At 40.8% G+C, this 26,635-nt stretch overlaps 1 protein-coding gene across 2 annotated transcripts in view; it reads right to left on the reverse strand.

Moving 5' to 3' along the window:
* Positions 1 to 385: 385 nt before the first annotated feature.
* tmem65 (transmembrane protein 65) overlaps positions 386 to 26,635 on the reverse strand; it is a 105,537-nt gene continuing 79,287 nt past the window's right edge. For both annotated transcript variants that reach the window (XM_070873243.1, XM_070873242.1), the window contains 3 exons: positions 19,394 to 19,436; positions 16,600 to 16,705; positions 386 to 3,639 (listed from right to left, as the gene is read on the reverse strand). In XM_070873243.1, coding sequence (XP_070729344.1) covers positions 3,538 to 3,639; positions 16,600 to 16,705; positions 19,394 to 19,436 — 251 coding nt within the window. In that variant the 3' untranslated portion in view covers positions 386 to 3,537. The remainder of the gene's footprint in view (positions 3,640 to 16,599; positions 16,706 to 19,393; positions 19,437 to 26,635) is intronic.

The following is a 26,635-nucleotide window of genomic DNA, read 5'->3' on the forward strand; positions in this document are numbered from 1 at the left end:
TAATATTATGAACTTTACTCTTATGCCCTTTTCTTATCTTTAGGCTACTTTCACTTATTTCTGCCCACGTCCCCCTCCTCCTATTGATTTAAAGTCCTATCTACAGCCCTATTTAACCTTCCATGTAGAATCTTGGAGCTTGGCTCAAGTGCAGCCAGTACCAGCAGTGCAGCTCCTTCCTGTGCCCCATGAAATGAAATCCCCTTTCAGCAACGCATTAACTTGACATTAAATGCATAATTTTGAAAACTCAAAACTTTTAGCCCAATTTTAGAGGTTTTTTTGTGGGTGGATGATGGAGAGCATAATGTAAAAGTATATTATTCATAGCATTGCAAATCATAAATAAAGTTTTCAGTAAATAAAAGTTCAAAGTAACAAGTAGTCCTTAAATGGAAATGAGCTTCCCCACACATTTATTTAAGCATCACAAAATAGATACTTGTAGTATTTTAATAATGGTTACAAATTTATCATACAAATGTTAAGTTGCAAACTACATGCCATTGTACTATTCTATTATTCATACAACACAAAAACACTTGCATGGTCACCAATTAGCTTTAATAAAAACATGGCCAAGCCGATTACTGCAGGATTGAAGGTGGTAATTAAAAACCTTCAAACCTTAGCCGAGAAGTTCTAGGGTGAACTTTTACTAATAACCCTGATCAGCATTCAATAAGTTACTCAATCTACTCAAAATGTGATTTTTCTTTCCTGAGGATTCAAATCTTGTTTTTCCAAAGAAATGTTCCATCAAGTTCATTTGTAAACTCAACCATGTTGGACAATCTTAGCTTTTAATTAACTTGGGAGATTGGTGCTGCACATCATGAGACAAGGCGATGCATGTGTGAATTATATAAAACAGCCTTTCCTCTTCCCTTGCCTTCTGTTGATCTCAGGATAAAAAAAACTTTTAAAACTCTGTTTTTATAAGCTTGATTTTAATATTTTTAAAAGGTAATCCAAATACACCATTAGCAAGTGATTGCTGGAGAATGGAACACTCTTCTACATTTAATCATTCTATAATTCCTTCCACTACACAAACAAACATCACATCAAATCTCAAGAGGACAAGATTTAATTTCATTGCACCAATAATCAAACTCCACATAGTTAAGTTTAGCTTAAAGACTGAATTATTATTATTGGTCCCTCTGCATTATTTTGAAGTCTGAAGAGATTACCTAATTTATTTTGCAGATATACATCAAGTTAGAGTCTTGTACTTTTAAAAAGTGCATGGTGAAAAAAATCTGCAGCAAATAACATAACGTGATTTGAATAATTCCTGGGTAATCAAATATTTTAGGATTATCTCTTTAAAAAAAAAATCTACATTTTATTTGTTTGTATATTGATTCTGCTCAAGAGTAACCACAAATGTAGACACTCCAATCATGGTTTCCACTCTAGGGGGCAATGCACATGAAGGCATCATATTTACCTACAATATCTAGTAAATATGAATAATTTTTCTAAACTACCTCCCATTTACATGCACTATTTTATTATTTGAAGGTTTAAGCTTTTGTCAGGCAAATATGAGTCTGGTAACAAAAAAAAAGCCAGCTCCAGTCAATTCCCAGAGATCCAATGCACGTGAACCTACAAATCCTGGCACTTACTCTGAGTGGCAGTTATACAGAATTATCAGTTATACAGATCAATGTTGGAGCCCATGAATTAAGTTTCCTATTTCTTACAGATTTAGTACTTGGAACTCCAGACTCGTGTTCTGAGCAGAGAATAAGCAGCACCTTTGGCCATAAATTAATCTATTAGGTAATCTTACACAATTATTTCATCTGCTGTACATAACACAAATTAGTTTCATCTAACATTTAGAGGTGATCAATGCAGGACCATTAGGCACCAGATCGGACACTATCTGGCACTTTTCTATAAATAGGACTCAAGAGACCACTGTTAAACTTGAGGTCCCAACCTCATCATCAATTCTTCTGGCACTGTATCCAGTGCGGAAATATTCTTCAGTAAGTAGAGTTAGAAATCTTATGGAACACTATCTTTGATATTCTATACCAGCTAATTTCTATAAAAAGTGCATCACGTATCATTTGTACAATCTGGTTTATAATGATCTTGTGACAAATGGCTCATCCTGGTTTTAATAGTTTTGATCCATTTTGTCATGTTTAGTATTTTGTTCTGATGGAAAGTCAGCAACCTGAAACGTTAACTGTTTCACTCTCCACCAATGCTGTCTGACCTGCTGAGTGTTTTCCAGCATTTTCTACTTTCATTTCAGATTTTTCAACATCTGCAGTATTTTGCTTTTGTTATTATTTCAGGCGTCATATCCAGTACAAATCATTCCAAACGTTCTAGTCAAGTCCATATTATCTACTTTTCAGAAAGCCAGTTCAATGCACTGCAAGAATCGAGTCATCTTTACTGATGGAGGCATCACAAGCTTGAGGGAACTGACTTGATCTAGCTCAAAAGGTTCAAATATTAATATAATTACAAATAAGTCACATCATGTTCTCCCTCTCCAAAGATACCCCATTTATTTTTTGTTGCTGAGCTAGCCCTAATAAAATCTCAACATCATTTAGCTAAAAATAGGGGAGGGGAAACCTCAACTTGCAAGGGCTAAAACACTGTCATTAAAAGATGGAAAAGTTAAACAAAGATAAAAGATATTCAGTTGTAGCAACATATTTTAAGACTTCATATGCTTTATATCTGAATAAACGCAATGCGATTTTGATCCTACAATTAGCACCAAGTAAATTCTAAAGGTATTAAGACCAGAGAGACATTTCTAACTACCTTTAACAAGTCTTTTATCTTACAGCATTCTACGCTCATAAGCCAAGCATTGCCTGTAACAATTACCATTTACAAGTGATTTGTAGTTCAAATGTGGCTCTAGTATAAAGATCAAATGCACAAAAAAAAAATCTAGAATAACCAGTGTGCAAATACAGAAATGCAGCTTTTTACAATTGTTCAGTCACACTTAAAAATACACACTGGTCTATTACCAAATCATAAGACTATATAAACAAAATTACAGACAGCTTTGCAACATAAAATGTGAATTATCTTTCAAAATAAGAGTAAATAATTTTCCATAATTTAGTATCACTTAACTTCTATGGTTTTACAATTGCATCCTTAGATAAAAATTTTAAACATTCACTACTTGACAAAATTAATTTATTTTCAAACACATTATCATTGATCAAGGAAACAAGGCAGTCTGACATGCAGTGAAACTGATTTTAAAGATCTCTTAACCATACTTTTAGGGAGTGTGCATATATGTTTGTTTTTTTCCCCCCAAACGTGGAATAGAACAGTACTATAAAGGGTCAATAGATAAGTTTCACTATACTGAATTCATGAAAAATATATTCACACATATTGATAGCTAATGTTAATATTCCATCATGTCCTGGTCTAGATTGCACTTCTGTCCTTCAAAAGACTGTAGTTATTTCACAATGTGATCAGATTCAACGCTCAGTTAAATAGTTCATTCACTAGCACATGAGTTTAGTTCTTGGTTTCTTCTAGCTTTTCTTCTTCTTCAGCTTTGAAAAAAAGTAGTGGAAACATTCCTAAGATGCAACCAATGGTCACACCTATAACCTTTCCCTAATTAAAAAGGAAAATAAAATTTAGGATTTAAAAAAAATAACCAGTAGATTACTCACTCAGAATGTATTAATTCACATGTCAAAAGGCAGATCATCACATAAATGGGTTTAATCCCCAAATTAAACGGAAGGTCACGGCTCTTTTAAGGTGACTTAAAACACCTGTAGAACACGTTTCCAGTACCTTGATCCAAATTGTAAATTTAACTCACCCAACACCATACCAGTTATTTTCATCAGTCAATGTCAATAATTAAAATGAATCCATGGTAAGAATTTTTAACCCTTTACCCTCAATTAGGTATTTATTAACTGGTTTAGAATGCTTTTTTCCATTGAATGAAGAGCAGAACTGATTAAGTTCTTTCTATTATGATAAGTAATAAAGCAACAACTTGAATTTATAGAGCACCCAATTGTCCTCAAAGTGTCCTAAAGCACGACACAACCAATGAATTACTTCTGAAATAGAGTCACCTTTACTCCCCTACATTCTGGTTTAAATTGCACTTCTCTCCATTGGAGGTCCCCAGCTATTTTTCCTGGATTTCTTCACAATGCAGTCAGAGTCAACATTTATGCAAACACAGCAAGACCACACAAACAGTAAAGCAGTTAATCTGTTTTTAATGGGATCAGGTGAGGGACAAATGTCAGCATGGGCAGCAGGTGAATTCATTTTCTCAAACAGTGCGACAGGATCTTGCATGCTCACCTGAACCACTAGAACAGATAGACAGGGGCTCTGTTTAATGTCTGATCCAAAAGACAACATCTCCAACAATGCAATACTCCCTCAGTACTGCACTGAAGTGTCGGCATAGATCACACGCTCGAGTTCTGCAGTGGACATGAAGCCAGCAACTGATTTATGTGACACTATTATAGATCAACAAGTTGAAACCAAAAAACCTATTGCCAAACTGTGAAAAAATGCATCAAAGTGCTGTAAGGATTGTTTTCCCCTGGTTTATAGTATTACTTCAGATGCTGTTTAGCCAAACTGGCACTTGTCTGTAGTCAGGAAGGAATTAATGGGCTAACCAAATAGCTTTCAGATTTTGTATTTATGTGCCATTGCCTGGGATCAGGCAAATCGATTGAATAGACTTTTCTGTACTTTTAACACCTGTAATCAAACCTAAATTTGATGTTCCAATGGCTCAACTGCGATATCGCTGAATGTCTAATAAGCAGCACAGTCTTGAGCATTCATCACCATTACCTGCCTTTCATCAAGCAATCTTCCAAGGGATAAACACATTATTGGGACACTCAGACCTGATGAAAACCCTTAGCATTCAGTCCTGGCTGAAGGGCAACACAAATATTTGATTACAGCCTCTTATAGTCCCAGGTGGGTTTCAAGTATGCAGACATCGACAGTCCAGATGCAAGTTCTCAAGTATCTATTTTCTCTCTCACACCACTCCTTCCAGAAGATGGGAGGAAAAACAGGTAAAATCCAAAGACATCTAACCTGATTCCACCCTAACCAGTGGGCCAACAGAAGTACCCAGTGACATTCTGGGATACTGAAACAGGGATAGTGGACCCAAATTTATTTAGATACAAGCACAAGTGGGGACCATAAATGGACCAATTTCATTAAAGTTAAGCAAGTCTAACAGGCAGTTGGAATCTCAAGTTTACGTTGAGGCAGCATGCTGAATGCACAAGATAGAACTCCTCCACAGTGCAAATTAGTCTGGAGTACAAAAACAGCACAGGCATCCCATAACATCCCTAATTTATAATGGCCCAGAAATTCCAACGTCCTGGGCCCGTATGAAGTTTCTACAGACCCGGGAAGGCATTGGAAAAGCTGGTTTTCAGCACGCAATGTGCATGCTGACAGATGATCCGCAGATCGGGAGCAAGGACATTTGTACGGGCAAGATTTCAGTATTTACCCATATCTTGCCTGGCAAATGTCCTCAAAACTCTTGCACCTGATAGAAGCAGGCGCATAGCCTACGTTTACAGACATAAGCGTTTAAAAACCTATCAAAAACATGATTAAAATAAAAGTTAACATATGTTAAAACCCTGCCCCCTCAGGTAATGTTATTTTAAACCCTAATCCTAACTTTTTTTTTTAAATCCGCAAATTTTTTTTCTTTAAAAAACATGTATAACAACTTTAATTTCTATTAGTGTATTGCGTGAGGTGTTTTTTTTAATGTTTTATGTAATGAGCATGTGTTTTGGGGGTTTTCTCATTCATAGTAATAGGAGATTCATAACTTAAGAATCTTCTATTACTATGATTGAGAAAATACTTACCTGTGATTGGGTGTCCCAACATGAACACACTGCGACGTGCAGTCACGAGAGGCCTCCGGATCGGAATCTCAAGCGGGGGCAGCAGCTGAAGGCAAGCGTGCATTTTATTCCTATTCTACAGTGCTTTGCCCGCAAGAAGTCCTTGGGAGGAATTTCTGGGCCAATATCTCATCTGATATGCCCGACTTGTCTACAGCCAGGTTTGTCTACTGACCACCAGCGCACCTAGCGGGGAGCTTTAATATTCTAACATCATTGGTCAGACACTTTGGTGCAGTACTGAGGGAGTGCTGGATTGTTCAACGGAGTCCCTGCTCACTTTTTTTGAAGTAGAGCAGGAAATTCTCCAACTTCAACATCTTGGCCAACATTCATCCTTTAACCACCACCACCAAAATAAAAGTAATTGGCCATTCATCTCATTGCTTGTATTGGACCTAGCTGTATGAAAACAGTCAGCCATATTTGCATACAGAATAGTCATTCACAAGCATGTTGAGACAATCTGAAGATGTGAAAGATGCTATACAAATGAAAGACTCTTTCTTTAAAATTGTTTTATTTCTCCCAACTAAAATACCCTGCGGTGAAATTTCTAAGTTAATTTCTCTTTCTTCATCATTTATTCTAGTGAAATTTGCCTTTAAGTCATCATATAGCCTTTTCATCGTCCTTTCTGGTGCTAATTACCAGATAATCTGAAATGTGATCAATGTGATCAATGTGATCTAGCCCCCAAATTCTCCATTAGTTCTAGATTATTAATGCTATCCAGGGTTACTTGTAAGAACTAGACCTACATATAAATTGCCCCAATAAGTTTCCTCAACAAATCAAAAGAAATCCTGTGCTATATTCCCTGGTTCTAGCATTCAGGTACAGGCCTTTGATTGCATTCATTACTTTTCTCTTGGGTTGGAGCAAACCCAATTGATCGAGTCAAGTGGCACCTTTAAAAATTGAGCTGAAATGATCAGTGGAGACGCACAACTGAGGGTTAGAGATATTTAATACTACTCGATTTTCCCCCTCAGATGAAGAAAATTAGTTTTCCCTAAAATAGGGGAACAAGGAGTGATGTGGGAGGAAGTCCAAGATAAAATCAGATGTGGACTTTGGATGGAGTGGTTTTAATGAGCTGAACGGCCTTTTCTCATTTTGGATTTTCTTACATTCTTATTGTGAAGACTAAAGTGTGTGTGTTTGCTCTGTTGTATCTTGCTTTCTGGACCATTATTCCCACCTCCCTTTTTGCCATACCTCCATGTTCACTTATCCCATAGTCACACTTCTAGCCTCTAACTTGCATTGATTCTTTATCCCTTTAGTATTGATAAACACCCCAAGACACTTTGTACAGAAACATAACCAGACATAAATCAACATCAAGGGATATATTAGGAGAGGCAAGGAATGGGATCCCATGAGGGTGTTAAAGGAGAAGAGGTGGGAAGGTATGTGAGGCAATAGCAGAGCCTAGGTTCTCGAGAGCTGAAGGCAGGGCTATCAATGGTGGGGCGAAAACAGGAGGCCAGAATTGAATTTTAAAAAGCGGAGTTCTGTGAGGTTTGTAGGACTGGAGAAGCCAAATCAAATTAGGAAGGGCTAAGACCATGAAGGGATTTAAACACAATGGTGAGAATTTAAAATGAGTCATCAAGGAACCAGAAGCCATTGCCGGGCAGCTTTTCCACAGTCACTGACCCCAATTACACCTCAGTATCCATTTCCTAAATTCAGTTATACCTCAGTGCCCGGCGCTCCCCACCCCAGTTAAAATTTTCAGCCGCAGCCATGGACGCAATTACACCTCTCAGTACCCAGCCATTAAATGCACTTAAAACGGTCAGTACCCAGGGACTACCCCCAATTTGACATGGTAGTGCCCATCCCCTGACCCGACCAACCCCAATTAAAACTCTCGGTACCCAGCCTCTGACCCTAGTTACATCCCACAGAACCCAACCACTAACCCCAGTTAGACTTCACCAAGCCCAGACCTTGGCTTTGATCATAGCTTTACCCACTGATCCTAATTAGACCTCACAGTACCCAGTCCTGACCCCAATTACAGCTCTCAGTTTACAGCACAAGTTCAGCTAAATCTCAGTATCCAGCCACTGACTCAAATTAGATTTCACAGCACCCAGCTCCCGCACACAATTATACCCGACAGTACCCACCGACACCAATTAGACCTCTCCGTATCCAGGCAGTTCCTCCAATCATATGAACAGGAGGTGGCCATTCAGCCCCTCGAGCCTGTTCTGCATTCTATTAGCTCATGGCTGCTCTGCACCTCAACTCTATTTACCCACCTTTGATCCATATCAACAATAACTTGCATGCATATAGTGCCTTTAATGTAGTAAAATGTTCCAAGGCGCTTCACACAGGAGTGTTACCAAACAAAACTTAACAGAGCCACACAAGGAAATATTAGGATAGATGACCAAAAGCTTGGTTTTAAGGAGGCCAGTCTCTTGGAGAGGCAGTGAGGTGGAGAGGCTTAGGGAGTGAATTCCAGAGCCTGGGACCTAGGCAGATGAAGGCACAGCTACCAATGGTAGAGTGATTAAAAATGGGAATATGCAAAGTCAAAAATTGGAGGAGCACAGAAATCTGAGGGTTGCAGAGCTGGAGGAGGTTACAAAGGTAGTGAGAGGCAAGGCCATGGTGGGATCTGAAAACAAGGATGAGAAATTTAAAATCAAAGTGTTGCCAGAACAGGAGCAAATGTAGGTCAGCGAGCACAGGGGTGATGGGTGAATTGGACTTGATGAGAGTTAGGATATGGGCAGCAGGGATTTGCATGCGTTCTTGTTTATGGAGGGTGGAAAGTAGTTGGCCAGCCAGGAGATTATTGGAATGGTCAAATCTAGAGGAAACAAAGACATGAATGAGAGTTTCAACAGCGCAGGAGCTGAGGCAGAGGAAAAGACGGGCCATGTCACGGAGGTGGAAATAGGTGGTCTTGGGGATGGAGCAGATATGTGGCCGGATGATGATCTTGGGGTCAAATAGGACACGCAAGGTTGCAAACAGTCTGGCTCAGCCTCAGTGACCAGGGAGAGGGATGGAATTGGTGGCTCCTGACCCCAATTATATCCCTCTGAAGTGGGGCTTTTGAGCTCTGATATAATTAAAGGGTTAAGAATGGGTCTCGGGAACTAAAAAAAGATAAATAGGCTTTTGTAGTGGTCAGCTTTCCAAGTTGTTTAAAGGGCAGAAGAGATAGCACTAGAAATAACATGTCAGAATGATTCATTGGTACAAGCTGTGTGACCTGAGGACAATTACAAATAGCCAAACTGTTGAACCACAGGAGGCCCAGAGAGGCAGTTAAAGAGGGCAAGGGGTCAAAAGTGACATGTTGGAGAAACTCCATCTGGTATGAGACATAGGCAAATGATTGACGAATTCCCTTGTGTCACACAATCAGCAATTGTGCACGTGGACTTTGGGCCAATTAAGTGGCATCATTAAGTGTATAAAAGATTGCTTGGAACTTTGCATCATTGGAGAAGCCTGGCTACAGATAAGCAAGCAGGTCGGCTCCCCACCGGTGCAAAATAAAGACTACTTGAATCTTTGAACCCAGACCTGGTGTTGAGTGTTTATTTTAAATATTCCACTACACCTCAGTACCCAGATAGTGACCCCAATTATATCCTTCTGTCCCCAATTATTAGCCACTGGGCCCAATTATGTTTCGCAGTGCCCAGCCACAGATCCCAATTCTACCTCACCGTACCCAACCACAGACCCCAATTATGCTATGCAGTGTCCAACCACTGACCCTAATTAAACCTCTGTACTGTAATATATAACTGGGGTCTTATAGTTGAGTACCAAGTATTGGATGCCAATCATACCTCACAGTATGCACCCACATAAACTCCTTCCTGATTTAACAAGGCATCCTGATACTGTCCACTACCTCTCATACCACCCTGAATGACTCCAAAAACAATACAAGATGAAATTTAAATATTCAAATGTTTTTTTTTGCTGATGGTGCAAATATTTTAGAGTTATTTTTAAGCTGGTAATTTAAAAAAATGAGTGACATAGTAACATTTTGCTTTAGAGCTTGGTTAGGCTTTGTTACGGTCAGGGTAATTTGTCATATCATTCCAGTTAAAGATGACTGTGTGAGGCAGTTAATCATCCCATAACCTCTGAATCTTGGTTTGAAAGGAGCGTTGATGAAACTGGGGGAAGAGACTCTGAACATTAGTAGCATCTAGCAGGAGAACTCCCTTGCGTGCAATTTAGTCAATCTCAAATTGAACTCCCAGAGAACATGTGCACAGAACAAAACTTAATTTCACCCTAAATAAGCAATTTCAAAAGAAGTTGCAAGGAATGGAAAGCCTTACTGATGAGGTACAACAACATAAATTTATATAGTGCCTTTAATGTAGTAAAACATCCCAAGGCGCTTAACAGGAGAGTTGTCAGACAACATTTTGACACTGAGCCACAGATATTAGGACAAGAGATGGGTTTTAAAAAGTGACTTAATGGAAGAGTGATGTGTAAAGAAGCAAAAAAGTTTAGGGAGATAATTCCAGAGCTTAGGGAACGACCTGATCAATTTACAACTGCTATGTAAGACACAAAAAAAGTTCAGCTCGTAAAATGTTATCCTTCAATGCGACAAGATAAAGGCTGAGTAAAGAAATTCCTGATAATCAGATGTGTTTTTAAAAAACTAAAAGGCTAACTATTGCAGTTCATGACCCCTACTATAAATGACACCTCAATTCAAGAACACGGATAGCACTAACTTTAATTTACAGGAACAAAAACTAAAGGACTAAGCTAAAAACCCATCCAAACTTGAGATCAACAATTGGAATCCTGACATCACAAAATTATCTAATCTCCAGGGTGGGATGCAAAACATCTGGAGCTTCACTGATCCAATTTATGTCGTCACCTAAACCCCTTGAATAGATTGCAGTCATACTCAAATCGCATATTATATGTAATTAAAAAAATATATAAAAATGAAGGTGCAAAAGTTCCATCACCAACTGCATGCTGTGTGTCCATACATTCAGCTTTTATAAAATGGCTCCTGACTTTTCAATTAAAAAATAAATTAAATCCATAGTCATTGAAGGCCTGTTGCCCCAGCTGGCACTCTGCCTTTCAAGCCTAGTACTTCTTATACAAGTGGCTGGGAGGATACACTGGGAAGACAGACGCACCAACATCCGTGTTCTCGCTTAGGCCAACATCCCAGCATCGAAGCACTGACCACGCTCGACCAGCTCCGTTGGGCGGGTCACATTGTCCGCATGCCCGACACGAAACTCCCTAAGCAAGTGCTCTACTCGGAACTCGTACACGGCAAGCGAGCCCCTTTTAGAGCAGGGTCTCCATACTTTAGAAAATCGTAGATTTGATTGCGAATAATGAAGGGATTATATTATATTTGTGTAGATCAATTGTTTCAACTGAATATGTTAGGGAAGACTAGAGATTACTTTTGCAAGGGCAGAACTAGGTTAGATGTCAGGTGGTGGTTCTTTCCCAGAGAACAGTGGACCTCTGGAACATGATGCTGGCTCGTGCAGTGAAAGCAGATTAGCTGAATTCCTTCAAACGAGAACTGGACCGGTTTCTGGCTGAGGCGGAGATCACCTCGTACAAGAGGTAGGTACCTTATAATGTTCATCAGGGCCTGGGAGGTCTCCTGGACTAGGTTTAGATTGCCTAACCAGGTCGAAGGGCAATTTTCAAGTTTTTGTCAGTCTCTGCTTTTTCGCCTTGCCCAGGCAATTACATGGCTCTGGGTGGGGTGGAAAGGATAGACGCTGGGAGGATAGTCGCACCAATGTCAGTGTTCTCACTCAGACCAACATCCCCAGTAACGAAGCACTGACCACACTCGACCAGCTCCATTGGGCGGGCCACATCGTCCGCATGCCCGACACGCGACCCCCCTAAGCAAGTGCTCTACTCGGAACTCCTACACGCAAGTGAGCTGCAGGTGGGCAGAGGAAACACTTCAAGGACACCCTCAAAGTCTCCTCAAGTGTAACATCCCCACCGGCATCTGGGAATCCCTGGCCCAACACCGGCCAAAGTGGAGGAAGAGCATCTGAGCACACCTAGAGTCTTGTTGCCGAGAGCTTGCAGAAATCAAGTGCAGACAGCGGAAGGAGCGTGTGGCAAACCAGACTCCCCACCCACCCTTTCCTTCAACCACTGTCTGTCCCACCTGTGACAGAGACTGTAATTCCCGCATTGGACTATACAGCCACCTGAGAACTCACTTTTAGAGTGGAAGCAAGTCTTCCTCGATTTCAAGGGACTGCCTATGATGATGATGGTGGGGAGTGTACGTATTGAAATGATGCACAAAACATCACAGGCTGGGTGGACCAGTAGGTCTTTTCCTGGCTATCATTTTCCTTATATTCGTATGTGCATTCACTGTATTGGCAATTTATGTCACCTTCAACACTTCACAAAATGATCCTGTTTCCTACTAATCTACATTTAAGAAAGATTTAAGATCTTCAGACATCGCCATCAAGATAGTCATTAGAAAAGGCTTATTGAACTTTTATTTTTGAAAAAGTGTGGAATAAATTAATCATATTGGGAAAAATCTCAGACAAATGTGCATGAAGCAGGTTAAACACTAAATCAGAAAAGAACGTCCACAGACAGACACCTAACCTTTTCCAGATCACAAATATGTAGACAATACTGCATCATGAAATATTCAAAGTGAAAGTGGAATAGCATAATGTTGGATCAGGAAGCAAAACCTTAAAGATCAAAGCTGGACTTCATCATCTAAGAAAAGCTACTCTGAAGGTTTTAATCCAAATACTCTTTGAAATGATCAACACAGCTCAGTGTCAGCCAATCCACAGTGATCATACAGAAAGAACTGCTTCACTTTGTCAGTAAAATCTCAAAACCTAGCCAGTCAACAAACCCTTGTAGTAGAATAAAGAGCATTCCAGCAGTGATCTAAATTTCAGCCAAGTGCAACAGTGCCACGTATTGTGCTGCAGTTTTAATGTTGCTAAAGCAATCATATGGTTTTGTGGAAGCTATACTATTTTCAATGCAGCGGGTGCTGGAAAGGGGGAAAAAGGCAGGTGTGCGAGAGATGGAAACCAGCACATAAGAAAGGATACTTGTGTGATGCGAATTTAAACAACTGGATTTACTTTTGGTGTTTTGGTTTGTACGTGAATTGCTTTGCAAGCATAGGTGCATTTTTGTCATTATTTCCCTCAAGGCTATGAATCGTATTGGGTCACAGTTGAGCCTAGAAGATGTGTCTCGACAGGCCATTTGATGGTATGATGCAGCATAACGAAGCATGGCCCTGTCGTCACCAGACATCCAGTGTTCCAGCAGACATATTTCAGACACAGCGAGACAGCAGTCAACAGGGGGGAATTCTGGCTACAACTTTCCCCCTTCCTGGTCCGGAGCGACAGAGGACAATTATAGCATAGGAGGGAAGTTTGAGCACCTCAAAATGGATTTGGTTTTGTTTTCTACCTTAATCAGGGGTCGTCACTTTCACTCAATAACCTCCCCATCTCTTTTCTATTCCATCTCTTCCATTTTTATAACAAATTTCCAATTTTGAACGATATTTTCATTCTTTTTCCTTCCTCTTCCCCAAGACTTTCACCCTCTTGAAAACATTGAACATGTTAAAAAGAGTAATAGCTACAAGAAAGTAATCTTATTTTGTGTGTCATGTGAGATCACAAGCAGAGCTTGAGCACTTTAAACTAAACCCAACTGAAGTCTGGAGCCAAGAGGAAACTGGACCCAGATTTATGAAATATAAAGCTACACTAACAGGTAGTATCCAATACTGAAAGATATTAGAATGCCATTGATCCATCTTCTTATCACAGCAGTAAAAAAACAACCAGAGACCAGTGTCCCTATAACCAAATCAGATCCCAGAGCCATCTCTAGTAGACCTGACAGCCTAGATCCTAGGGTTCTAAAAGAGGTGGCTGCAAAGAAAGTGGCTGCATTGGTTGTGATCTTCCAAAATTCCCTAGATTATAGACCGGTCCCAGTTGATTGGAAAGTAGCAAACGTAACACTGCTTTAGAAGAAAGGAAGCAAAGAGAAAAGAGGGAACTACAGGCCAGTTAGCCTGTTGAGAAAACAGTCGTTGGGAAAATGCTGGAATCCATTATTAAGGAAGTGGTAACAGGGCATTTAGAAAATCATAATATGGTTAGGCAGAGTCAACACGGTTTTATGAAAGGGAAATCGCGTTTGACAAATCTATTAGCGTTTTTGAGGATGTAATTAGCAGGGTGGATAAAGGGGAACCATATATTTGGATTTACAAAAGGCTTCTGAAGAACAGAAAGTCGGAATAAACAGGTCTTTTTCATGTTGGCAAGCTGTAACTAGTGGGGTGCCACTTCGATCAGTGCTGGGATGTCAGCAGTTTACAATTTATATTATTGAATTAGACGGAGTGTAATGTATCCAAGTTTGCGGACGATATGGATAGAAAAGTTAGCCGTGAGGACGAGTCTGTAAAGGGATATAGACAGGTTAAGTGAGTAGGCAAGAAGGTGGCAGATGGAGTATAATGTGGGGAAAGATACGGTTGTTCACTTTGATAGGAAGAATAAAAAAAAATAGAATATTTTTTAAATGGTGAGAAACTATTAAATGTTGGTGTTCAGAGGGATTAGCATGTCCTTGTACACAGAACACAGTTAATTTGCAGGTACAGCAAGCAATTAAGACAACAAATTGTATGTTATGTTGGCCTTCATTGCAAGGGGGCAGAGTACAAGAGTAAGGAAACCTTGCTGCAATTATACAGGGGTGAGACCACACCTGGAATACTGCGTACAGTTTTGGTCTCCGTATCCAAGAAAGGATACGCTTGCCTCACAGGGGGTGTAACAAAGGTTCACTAGATTGATTCCTGGGACGAGAGGATTATTCTGAGGAAAGATCGAGTAGAATGGGTCTATACTCTCTGGAATTTAGAAGAATGAGAAGTGATCTCATTGAAACATTTAAGATTCTGAGTGGGCTTGACAGAGTAGATGCTGAGAGGTTGCTTCCCCTGACTGGAAACTCTAGAACTAGGGGGGTACAGTCTCAGGATAAGGGTTCAGCCATTTAGGACTGAGATGAGGAGTAACTTCTTCACTGTGGAGGCTCAGTCGTTGGGTATATTCAAGACGGAGATCGATAGATTTTTGGACTCGTTAAGGGAATTAAGGGATACGGGTATCGGGCGGGAAAGTGGAGTTGAGGTTGAAGATCAGCCATGATCTTACTGAATAGTGGAGCAGGCTCGAGGAGCCATATGGCCTACTCCTGCTCCTATTTATTTCTTATGTATAGTTACATATGACCACAATCTACCAAAGAAAATGTGCCATACTGCCACAATGACAATTCCTCACCCAATCCTAAAAATACCCCAAAATAAAAGTCAGGCGTAATCATAAACTTACCTCTTATTTTCCAATTACCCAGATAATCTTTCCTTGGACTGCACGATGGATTCGTGCAAATCACCATGCTTGGGTACACTATTGTATTACTCATGACCTGCATCAGCCTAACCAAACCAACCAACATATGTGGGAAAGCACATTTGTACATAGATTCATTCAGTTCTGAGCACCGCACCTCGAACGATATATTGGCCTTGGAGTGGGGGCAGCACAGATCCACAAGAATGATATTGAGGCTAAAAGGTTCAAATGATGAGGACAAGTTGCATCAACTAGGCTTGTATGCCCTTGAATACAGATGATGATTAAGGGCTGATCTAATTGATGTGTTTAAGATGATTAAAAGATTTGATTATAGGGTAGATAGTGAGAAAATATTTCCTCTGGAGAGAGAGTCCAGAACAATGACCTTAAAATTAGAGCTAGGTCATTCAGGGGTGATGTCAGGAAGCACTTCTTCACACAAAGGGTAGTGGAAATCTGGAACTCCCCAAAAAGTTGTTAAGGCTGGGGGTCAATTGAAAATTTCAAAATGGAGATGGATAGATTTTTGTTAGGCAAGGTTATTAAGGGTTCTGGAACCAAGACAGGTAAATGGAATTGAGATACAGATTAGTCATGATCTAAATGAATGGTAAAATAGCCTCAAAGGGCTGAATGGCCGACTCACATTCCTATTAATATCTCTCTTGGCTGGCTGCCTTTTGCAACTAAACAAAAATGAAATGTCGGAATACTCCCAGACCCTACCACCTCATGACCTGACACACTCTCTTTCTTGGCTCTTGGAGGATAAGGTATCTGGGCAGATAGCTTAAATCTGAATATGAATCAAAAAAGGAGTGTCTTCAATTACAAAATAAGTGCTCAACAGGGTATAATTAGGGAAATAGATTTTCCTTATTGAGTGAACACAAACTTCATCGGCAGCATCATTTATTAAGATCTAATTTATTTCAATATAGCTTATCCACCTGCTACTCAAGGGAACCAGTTTAACTAAATTCTTCTGTGCAAGCTGAAATAAGGAGTCCAACATCCGTCTGCCTCTCCTTTTAAATTGATCGAAGTGAAGAAGGGTTTGCGTGGCTCCCTATGCAGTATTTCCTAATGTAGGAGGTAGGCCACTGAGACATTTGCAATTAGGAAACAAGACGGACATAAACACTCACCAGCTGCGAGCTAAGTCGAGTTTGCCACATATCAGCTTGTTTTGGGTTTAGGTCAGGACTTGGCAGACCCAGTCTAGATGCGAGAGCCTCCACATACCCTGCAAGTCTGAAAACATTGTTAAAAATAAAATCAATGTTACATTTGCCAAACACCAATTCATAATGGTCACGGATACTCTTGAGGAAAGAATGCTACAGGCAATTATCTCCCAGGCATCTGCTAATGTGTTGTAAATTAGACACATGTATGCATGCAACAGCACACAGGAATGATTATGTTTCCAACAGCATGTTGGTCTTGTTTGAAGCAAGTTTTTAAAAATGGTAGCATTATAGTGACATCCTAAGATAGAAGAGACTAAATACTTCCTAGAAGTCTCGAAGTATCATCCACTCCAACCATGATGATTGGGAGAGGCTTTGATACAGATATTAGATGTTGTACTAATATCACAAAAATGTATGTGTCCAGTTTCACTGAAGCTCAGTTCCGCATAGCTTGCATTATCGGTCTACTGGCAGCGAGAGTCATTTGTATTTGTAAGGCTTCAATGCAGTCCACAACAAAGCCTTCCATTCATGTACTAATCACAGCATGTTTGCAAGCCACATATTAGTCAGCAAATGGGATTGCAAAGTGAAAATATTCCAGTTTGAAAATCCTAAGTGAGAAGGGAAGACATTACTTAATTTTGCAAAAAATGAAGATTTTATTCAAAAGCAAACACGCAACACTGGAAGGCATTTTTTTTTTTAAAAAAGGAAAGGTGATTCGAGGAACCTAATCAGCGTTTGGATTAGTGAATATGGCTGGTTTCTTCACTGCCCTGTCCCCATTGTGCCCCACCTTAGGTCACACAGTCTTGGGGAAAGAATGCAACAACCAGCTACCAAGCCTCTGCAGTATGTTCTAAACTACACACAAAGACGCATGCAACAGTACCCAGAAATGATTGTGCTTCCGGCAGCAGGAAGATGAGGAGGTCATACGAGGGGTCAGACCAATGCTCTAAACTGATGTGCTTCCCATTAAAGCTCCAATGTGCTGCACCACTATTCAACTGTTCGTTGGTAAACAATGAAACTGTGTTTTAAGCTCAATATAGCAAGAGATCAATCTAGGTACTGCACAAATTAAAATTTAGTTACCAAGCTTCCATGCAGCCCAACCTCAATCCAAAGATCACATCAGTCCAATGTTCCATACAACCTGTCCAATGTCTGAGAAAAACTAAAGCTGACGGCTGTAGTGGTCCAGTAGCTGCATCCATAAGTCCCAATACAAATCAGAATTCAAATCTACAGCCTTATTCATATTCGTACTTGATAAATACTTCCACTCAGCCAGATGACTAGAGGGACACCTGGCTGTGCCAAAGTACTCCATTACCAGAGGAAAGAAAAGTCAGTGCACTCACATCTAGGTCTACTTCCAATCAACATGGAAATTTTAGGCCACAGTTCAATTTTGTGTTCATGCGCAGTGGTCACCACTCAGCATCGATGCTGAAGTGGATGCGCAAATCTGGAGTTGGGACCTGCTCACAGTTCAGACTACTGGTGCAAGACCTCCCCAAGCAGGTGGTCTCACACCTTTCGGGCTCAATGCCAGATGCAATACAGTTCTAGTATCGATGCAGCTTAACAAGTGTTCGGGTGGGTCAATGGATCGCCTAGGCTATGAAACTTTTGCAGAAAGTTTTTTTTTCCCAAATGTTTTGAGAAAAGTAGACGCATTACAATTCTTACTGGTTGAGAGTAGAGCTCTGCATAAATATGCAAGCACACATCCACACAGCTCTCAGAGCATGCAGAGAGCAATTCACAACTGGGCAAATGTAACAGGGCTTTGCTGACTGCACTTCAGTGTAACCACCATCTTACAGGTCAACATTCTACCCATATCACGCTCCCCATAGAGCAGCCTGAAGATCAAGAGGCTTATAAAACAGGAAACTAAAAACAGAAGCTACTCAAATCCATGGGTACATGCACTGAATTGCATTTTTGTTTTATAAACGGTGTAGTTAACAGTCTTCAAACAACATGGAATACATTTAGACAGTGAAATCTCTATTTCAGAATCAGTTAGTGTAGATCACCACCACAGAATCAGATCGGCTGTCTTTAGTATATATTGTGTCTTCTCTTGTTGCTGGTCAACAAAAAAAAATAATTTGGAGTAAGAGTTGTCATTAGGAACATAGAAATCTACAGGACTGGAAAGGGTCATTTTGATGAATGTAGGCAGCACTAGAGTTCAAAAACAGAATACATGGTTTACTACCTGAATCCTTCAGTTGATGCTGTCCAGATACCTGGCCAGCTGTAAAGGTTACTACTACAAAACAACTTGCTTGCTTTTAATATTGAAAGCATCTCAAGGCGCTTCAATCACACCTCTTGCCATTAAGAGCACAGACGCCTGGGAGTAGTTTGTCCACCATTCCTGAGCCAAAAAGGTACATGGCACAGAGAGACTGGAATAGCAAAAAATATGTCTTGATCAAAAAAAAAATGACCCAAAATCTAAATAGAATCTAAATAGAATTTAGTGGTTTACACTAAAGTTAACAGAATCTGATAAAATGAAAGGCTGGCCATGGTGCAACCCCTCGTTAACTCAACACCAACATTAATTTCATTTTAATTTTTTTTTATATAAAGCATGTCCTCAAGCTATCGAGGAACCACGTCACACTGGTAGGAAATTAAGTATTTATTGTATTTCTAATATTTCCCCAAAGTTCAGTCCTTGTGTTTTTAACTATTCAAGTACTTAAGATATACTTACCCCAGGCCAGCCACATCAGACACAAGGTTGCCAAGTGCTGCAGCTGTTTGGTTGAAAAAGCAAAAAAGGATCAGTTGAAATAACAACAAAGGTTTAACAAATGGGACCTGCTCTTTGAAATAATTAGATGTACAGCTTTATTTCTATCATGAAGGCATGACGCTGTGTATAGGCAATCCCCTATACCTCAGAGCAGCCACTCGACATGCCAGTAGGCTGAGAGACAATTGGGACCAGCGGAGCTGAGCTGAACTCCATTCTCTCCAACATTCAAATGTATGTACACACTCTGCCACAGGGGCCACTGGAAAGCAATTCTAAGCAGAGCCCCTGGTTAACTTTTCACCTCACCAGTCCCAAGATGCGGAGACCAATTGCAGGATCCCGACCACTGCCTCGCTGTGATTCGCTAGCTCAGCACAAACTGGGAACGGAATCTGGGACTTCCTTTAATGGCTTTATGAACATTCAGTGGGGGAATGCAGAATTATTTACCATGGCTCGAGTTCACCAATGTGTGAGTTCAACATAATTCAAGACAAGGAGATAGAGTGGACCTTTGTCATAACATTACAATGTTCTGCATATACTCATCATGACAATCTTAGAAACAAGCAGAAATTGATGAGTAGCTATTAAAAGCTGGTATTCAAGAATGGCTCTCGTGTCTGTAAACCAGTGGTTGCGTGGCTTTTGAGCAGGAAGTAGACACAACATCCCTTTTACTTGTATTGGAGGGAAAAATCACAAGTACATCAAAGTCCAAAGAGGATAATCTGAATGCTGAGTGCAGTTCATGGGTTTTCAGGGCATGCTCGTCAAGAAAAATATTTAACTTTCATATCAAAAATTGTGCTTTCTGGTTAATTTTAAGCACTTTTAGATTTAACAAAATAGATTTTTCATTATCCAAATGTTATCTGAGCAGTCAGTGATTCATTACAACAGTGACTACACTCCAAATTAAAGCACTTAATTGGTTGTAAAGTGCTTTGAGATGTCCGGTGGTCATGAAAGGCACTATGCATCCAACTGGTCCGTTCCCCACCCCCGCCCCAACAAAGATATTCAAACCCCTTCTATCCCCAGTTCATAGACACAATATCTCACCCAACTCATTATCCTTTGAGACATTCTCCTCTCCAAACCTCCCAATTAATTTGGGCACTCATCTTTCTCTCCTTTGTCAACTCAACCTGACACTTCCTTCCCTCCGACTAATTTAACCTGGTACTCTTTGCCTCCCCCAGTTCAGGCTGGAACACACTCACCACCATCCTCTCAGTTCATGTTGGCACTCTTCTTCATTCCGCACCTCAAAGCTACATCCTAACATCTTCCTCTTCCTTCCCACCCATCTCTGTTCCCATCTACATCCCTCTTCATTTTCTTCTGTTGCTATCCACTCCTCTTTACTAATCATTCCCCTCCTTCTCACCATGCATTCTTCCCCCCCACCCGCTGTTCCCAAGACAGTCCCCGTCTACAATATACAAGAGGTTGCAACCCAAGCTGGAGGCACAGAGGTGCAGCAGAACCTGGCTGCAGTGATTTGCGTCAGCAAATGCGAGCACAACGACCACGCGCCCAAAATGCTGACAGTTGGCAAGTATGTATACTATGTTCCAGTAGTTGCATCGGGATTATATAACAAGTGCAAATTAAATACCTCCTGGGAATATTTTCAGTGCTGCAATGACACCAAATGTCGGTACTCTTCTTTCTTGTCTCTAATTCTCCCAGTGCCAATTACTCACCTTGCTTTTGCACCCCCCATCCACCCCCAAAGCATTACATCGTCAATTTGACACATTTAGACACTGCTCCACAAGTAGCAACTCATGACACGAACTGAGCCAGCGCTTGTGGAAACAAATTCCCGTCTTGGCAATACTTTTAATTAGTATATCAGAACAATGAAAAAAAACATTTTGTGTAAGGATATATGGTGTAAACAGACGATATGCATGGACAATGAGTGGCTAACACAAGATAAGCCGAATAAGGATAATGTATAAAGTGAGCTATTTTGCGGTCAACAGCTGGCTCTGAACACATTCAGATTATTAATTTTAAAACTTTCTGTTCAACAGATGAATCGAGGCTAAAGAGTGAGATACTCAATGTGCCCAAAATTCATCGAAAAACCAAGCAAACATTAAAACCAACATAGGCACTCCAGTGCAGTGCTGAGGGAGGCCTGCACTGTCAGAGGTGCCATCTTTTAGATGAGATGTTAAACTGAGGCCCCGTCTATGCTCAGCTGAACGTAAAAGATCCCATGCCGCTATTTCGAAGAAGAACAGGGGAGTTATCCCTGGTGTCTTGGCCAATATTTATCCCTCAATCAACGTAACAAAAACAGATTATCTGGTCATTATCACATTGCTGTTGGTGGGAGTTTGCTGTGTGAAAATTGGCTGCTGCGTTTCCTACATTATAACAGTGACTATACTCCAAAGTACTTTGGTGGTTGTAAGGGGTTTGAGTCATCCGGTGGTTGTGAAAGACGCCATATAAATGCAAATCTTTCTTTCATGACAGATTCAAAGAAGATTCAATGGCAGCTCAGAGGATAGCAAACCTCAATGCAAACCAAAAATATATCTTAAATTCACGTTCTAGCGAAATGATAATCATTCCAGATGTTTGCTCCATGGAAGAACACTAAACGGTCTATCCGCAGTTACGATCAGGCATAACAAGCATTGGGAGCTGTGGTCATATCATATCATAACATGAGAAGCCTCTCCCCCAGAGATCTTTCATTGCAAATGCAGTGGGTTTTTAAGGTGAAACGATTTAGAAGTAGGCTATTCAAACAAACTCCATCATTGTTAAAATGTAACACTTATTACAAATCCATTCATTAAAAAAGACAAACCTTTAAAATCTATTTACAGGACTTGGAAATGCGCCTCTGCAGCCAGAAAATTCAGGCAAAGTATAACTCGAGAGCTTGAGCTGCTTGCTTGAGGCCCCAGTTTAAATGGTGCAGAATTTGCCTGTGTAGTTTGTCAGTTAACAGCAACAAAGTCTTGAGCAAGCTAAAATATCAACCACTAATGGGTAATGAAAATGCAGCAGAGATGCAACTATTTGTTTGGACATTAGCTCCTTTGTGAACTACTTAAGGAACACAAAATAAAGGGTAAAGAGCCTGTCCTGCTCCTATTTCAGAAACCTAATCATTCTTCATCAGTTTCCTACCACAGAACCATGCCCTGAGCAATCAGGAACCTATCAAATTCTCTGCTAAATGCTACAAGTCACTATTTACTATACTTGACGACTGCCTAAAGTCAATGAATTAGCTCATAAATTACACCCACCATTTTTCCAAAGTTCGTTTTGGCATAACATTCATTCTGCTCAATGTTCACTATATCGATTCCTTTTATGATGTTTGAAACTTGTATCATGGTCTCACCTTGTACATCACTTTTGCACTCAGTTCTACATCTCAAATGTTCCAAACCAAGATACCATATCATCATTGCTGCTTTAGAGGGGTAGGTCAATAGAAAAGGCCATATATGAGCAATTAGAACAAGATTGTTGCCAAGTTAAATGCACTGCTTCCTGTGATGCTCACCACAGGGAGAGAACATTGAGGAAGAAAAACAAGAGAAGGGTTATCGACCTGAAATGTTAACTCGGTGTCTCGCTCCACAGATGCTGCCTGACCTGCTGAACATTTCCAGCATTTTCTGATTTTAAATGATTAATTGGTTTTGATCGTGTTTGTTGAGGGATAAATGTCGACCAGGAGAAAACCTCCAAATGCTAGATGGCACTGAAGAACTCTAAAGTTGCCGATTTGAGACTTGAGCTACAAACATTGAGCACTCCTGAAGACCTTGATGCATTTTATCCATCACTTCGCTTGGCCATTGTTTTTGCAACACTCGTGAAAGCATTCTACATGAACCAGATTTGTTCTTCCTAATGGGAAGTTAGAGGTCCACTTCTTGAAGAACCAGAGTTTGAGGTCTCTGTTTTTAAGAATCAAACTTGTCAGTGGCTGCAACTTGGGGCTGCAGCCTTCGAACACAGGCCGAGAAGATTGCATTGGCAAGTTTTGAAATCAAAACTTGAATGAAAAGAAAAACAACTAAAGGATAAACTACAAAATAGCATTTTTAAACAAACAACTTAACCCTTTTATCAATGTAATGATAATAACTTTTATTTATATAGCGCCTTTAACATAGTAAAACGTTCCAAGGCGCTTGTAACAATGTTAAAATACAAAACAGATAAATTGACACTGAGCCACAAAAGAAGAAATTGACCAAAAGCTTGTTTAAAGAGGTAGGTTTTGAGGAGCGCCTTAAAAGGAGAGGGGTGTTTAGGGAAGGAGTTCCAGAGATAAGGGCCCAAACAGCTGAAGGCACGGCCACCGATCATTGAGCAGTTATGAGGGATGTTCAAGAAGCCAGAATTTGAGGAATGCAGACATCATATGTGGTTGTAAGGCTGAAAAAGATCAGAGAATGGGCTCAATTTTCCCCATTTATCTGTGCCTTTTTTTGGAGCGCCGCTTTTTTTGGCGTAAATTAAAATATCCAAGTTTCCCCAAAGTTTCTACACCAGCGTAACTCAGCTAGTTACAATTTTTTTTCGATTAGTTTTTTTTTGCGTCATTGAGGGCATAACCTGATGTCTGCGCCAGTTTTTCAGATTTGTGCAAGTTTGGCCAACTTACATTTTTCCTAGGAAGGCGTATGTGACCACTCCCTAAAAATTAGTGCACGTTAAAAAAAAATTGGCGCAGAAAGACGCTATTGTTTTTATGCAAAGTTTTGGACAGAGTCAAGAAGATATTGAATATGCATCATGAAGCCTAATTTTTTTCAAACTCAAAATGGTGAAAATGGAAGTCAAATGCAATTCTTTAATTTTGGATTTTTTTCAAAGTGCCACGCCACCACAGGGGCTCGGCTTCAAAAGGCGGCAGGGGGGGGGCGAGGGGAGGAAGTCGAACTGAAGAGATGAAAAGCCTTGCACTATACAGCAGCTTCAAAAGAAATCCCGCAGGGAGTGAGGGGGGTGGGGGGTCAGTGTTTGCCAAGCCCGTGTCCGGGCGAGGGAGCGATTCTGCCGGCCGACCCTCGAGCCCGGTGAGAAGACGTTCAGTTGATGGTGGGGTGGTACTTTGAAAAAAGTCTAAAATTAAAGAATTGCATTAGACTTAATTGAATGCCTAGCTGCCAGTTCTAAACAAGCCTATTGTGCATGCGCAGACCAGGGTGTGGTCCATACTAGAGCATCGACCTTGGGGCGAGAGTGAATGAGAGAGGAGAGAAGCTTTAACTCCTTGTCCTGCTGTTTTGAGCTTCTTGCCAAGGTACAATTTAATTATGGGGGCAATATTGCCAATGCCATACCTCGTGCAAGCCTTCTGCATGATGGTGCTGCAGAGGAGACGATTGATTTGACATCGCATGATGAACCTCAGAGCACATAGGATGATGGCCAGGAGGCCTGACCCATGTCAGGTATATCGATACAGGTGTTCAGTCTGCATCACTCAGGTGCAGGTATATGTGAGAAGACTGCGTTTCTGCAAAGTAGTTGCAACCGAGATCTGTGAGTTAGTAAAAGCAGGCCTGCAACCTGGAAGCGTCAGGAAGACTGCTTTGTCAGTTGAAGTGAGTTACAGCTGCACTTTCATTCTATGCATCTGGATCATTCCAGGCCACAACAGGGGTGTGTGCGCCATTTCTCAACGTATATCTGCATTTGGCAGTTGACTGCTGCACTATATGCCCAGAGGAATGAATACATAAAGTTCGCCATGACCGCCCAGGCAATGCGTGAAAAGGCTGTGGGTTTCTCCAGGATTGCTGCCTTCCCAAGGTACAGGGCTGCATTGATTATACCCACATCACCTTGCGAACACCTTTGGAGGATTCCGAAATGTACAGGAACAGAAAAGGCTTCCATTCCGTGAACGTGCAGCTCGTGTGTGACGACATGCATTGCATCATGTCAGTTGATGAGGGATACCCTGGGAGCACCCATGATGCGTTCATCCTACGCAAAAGCGCTATATATCTGCCATGTTACAGCAGCAGCCAGAAGGGCAGAGCTGGCTATTGGGAGACAAAGAGTACGCCCTCGCCACCTGGCTCATGACGCCCCTACGCGTAACCCGGACAGAAGCTGACCGGGAATACAACATGTCGTACATTGCGACACACAACATAATAGAGAGGACCATTGGCATCTTGAAACAGTGTTTCTGATGCCTGGACCATTCCAGAGGCTACTTACAATACTCTCGAGATTGTAGGTCAGTTATTTGCTGTGTGCTGCATGCCTTAGCCATCATGAGGCAACAGCAGCTGGTAGTAGAAGACGTACCTGAGGAGAGAGTGGCTGATGAGGAGGAGGAAGATGCAGATGACGAGGAGGAGGAGGAAGACGAGGAAGCCATGCAACTACCTGAACACGAAGCATGACAGCGGAGGAGGGCAGGCCGTTATATCTCTAACGATTGCTCGAGCCTTGCGCCAGCAGCTCATCTGTGAACGCTTTGCTGCCTGAAGGCTCAGTGGCAACGATTCCAAATGGACCAAGTTTACTGTTTGGACTTGTTCTGTAATGTTATGTTGATGGAGCAAATAATGGAAATGATTCTTTAGTTCAAAAAGTTGTGTTAATAATGGAATAAATAATGTTAATGATTCAGTTATAATTTAAAATATATTTTATTCAAAAGTTTAACATTTGTTTGTACTTAACTTTAATAAAAATATTCTTGTGTCAAACTTTAAAGTTTTTAGTTAAGATCACTTGCAAGGGAGAACCAGTGGATGTGGTGTCAAGGGAGAACCAGTGGATGTGGTGTATTTGGACTTTCAAAAGGCCTTTGACACGGTACCACAGAAGAGATTGGTGTACAAGATCAAGGCACATGGTATTGGGGGTAATGTACTGACGTGGATAGAGAATTGGTTGGCAGGCAGGAAGCAGAGAGTCAGGATAAACAGGTCCTTTTCGGAATGGGAGGCAGTAACTAGTGGAGTACCACAGGGCTCAGTGCTGGGCCCCAGCTCTTCACAATATACATTAATGATTTGGATGAAGGAATTGAGGGTAATATCTCCAAGTTTGCGGATGACACTAAGCTGGGTGGCAGTGTGAGCTGTGAGGAGGATGCTAAGAGGCTGCAGGGTGATTTGGACAGGTTAGGTGAGTGGGCAAATACGTGGCAGATGCAGTATAATGTGGATA

Source organism: Pristiophorus japonicus, chromosome 1 (genome assembly GCF_044704955.1).
Source record: "Pristiophorus japonicus isolate sPriJap1 chromosome 1, sPriJap1.hap1, whole genome shotgun sequence".
Lineage (NCBI taxonomy): Eukaryota > Metazoa > Chordata > Chondrichthyes > Pristiophoridae > Pristiophorus > Pristiophorus japonicus.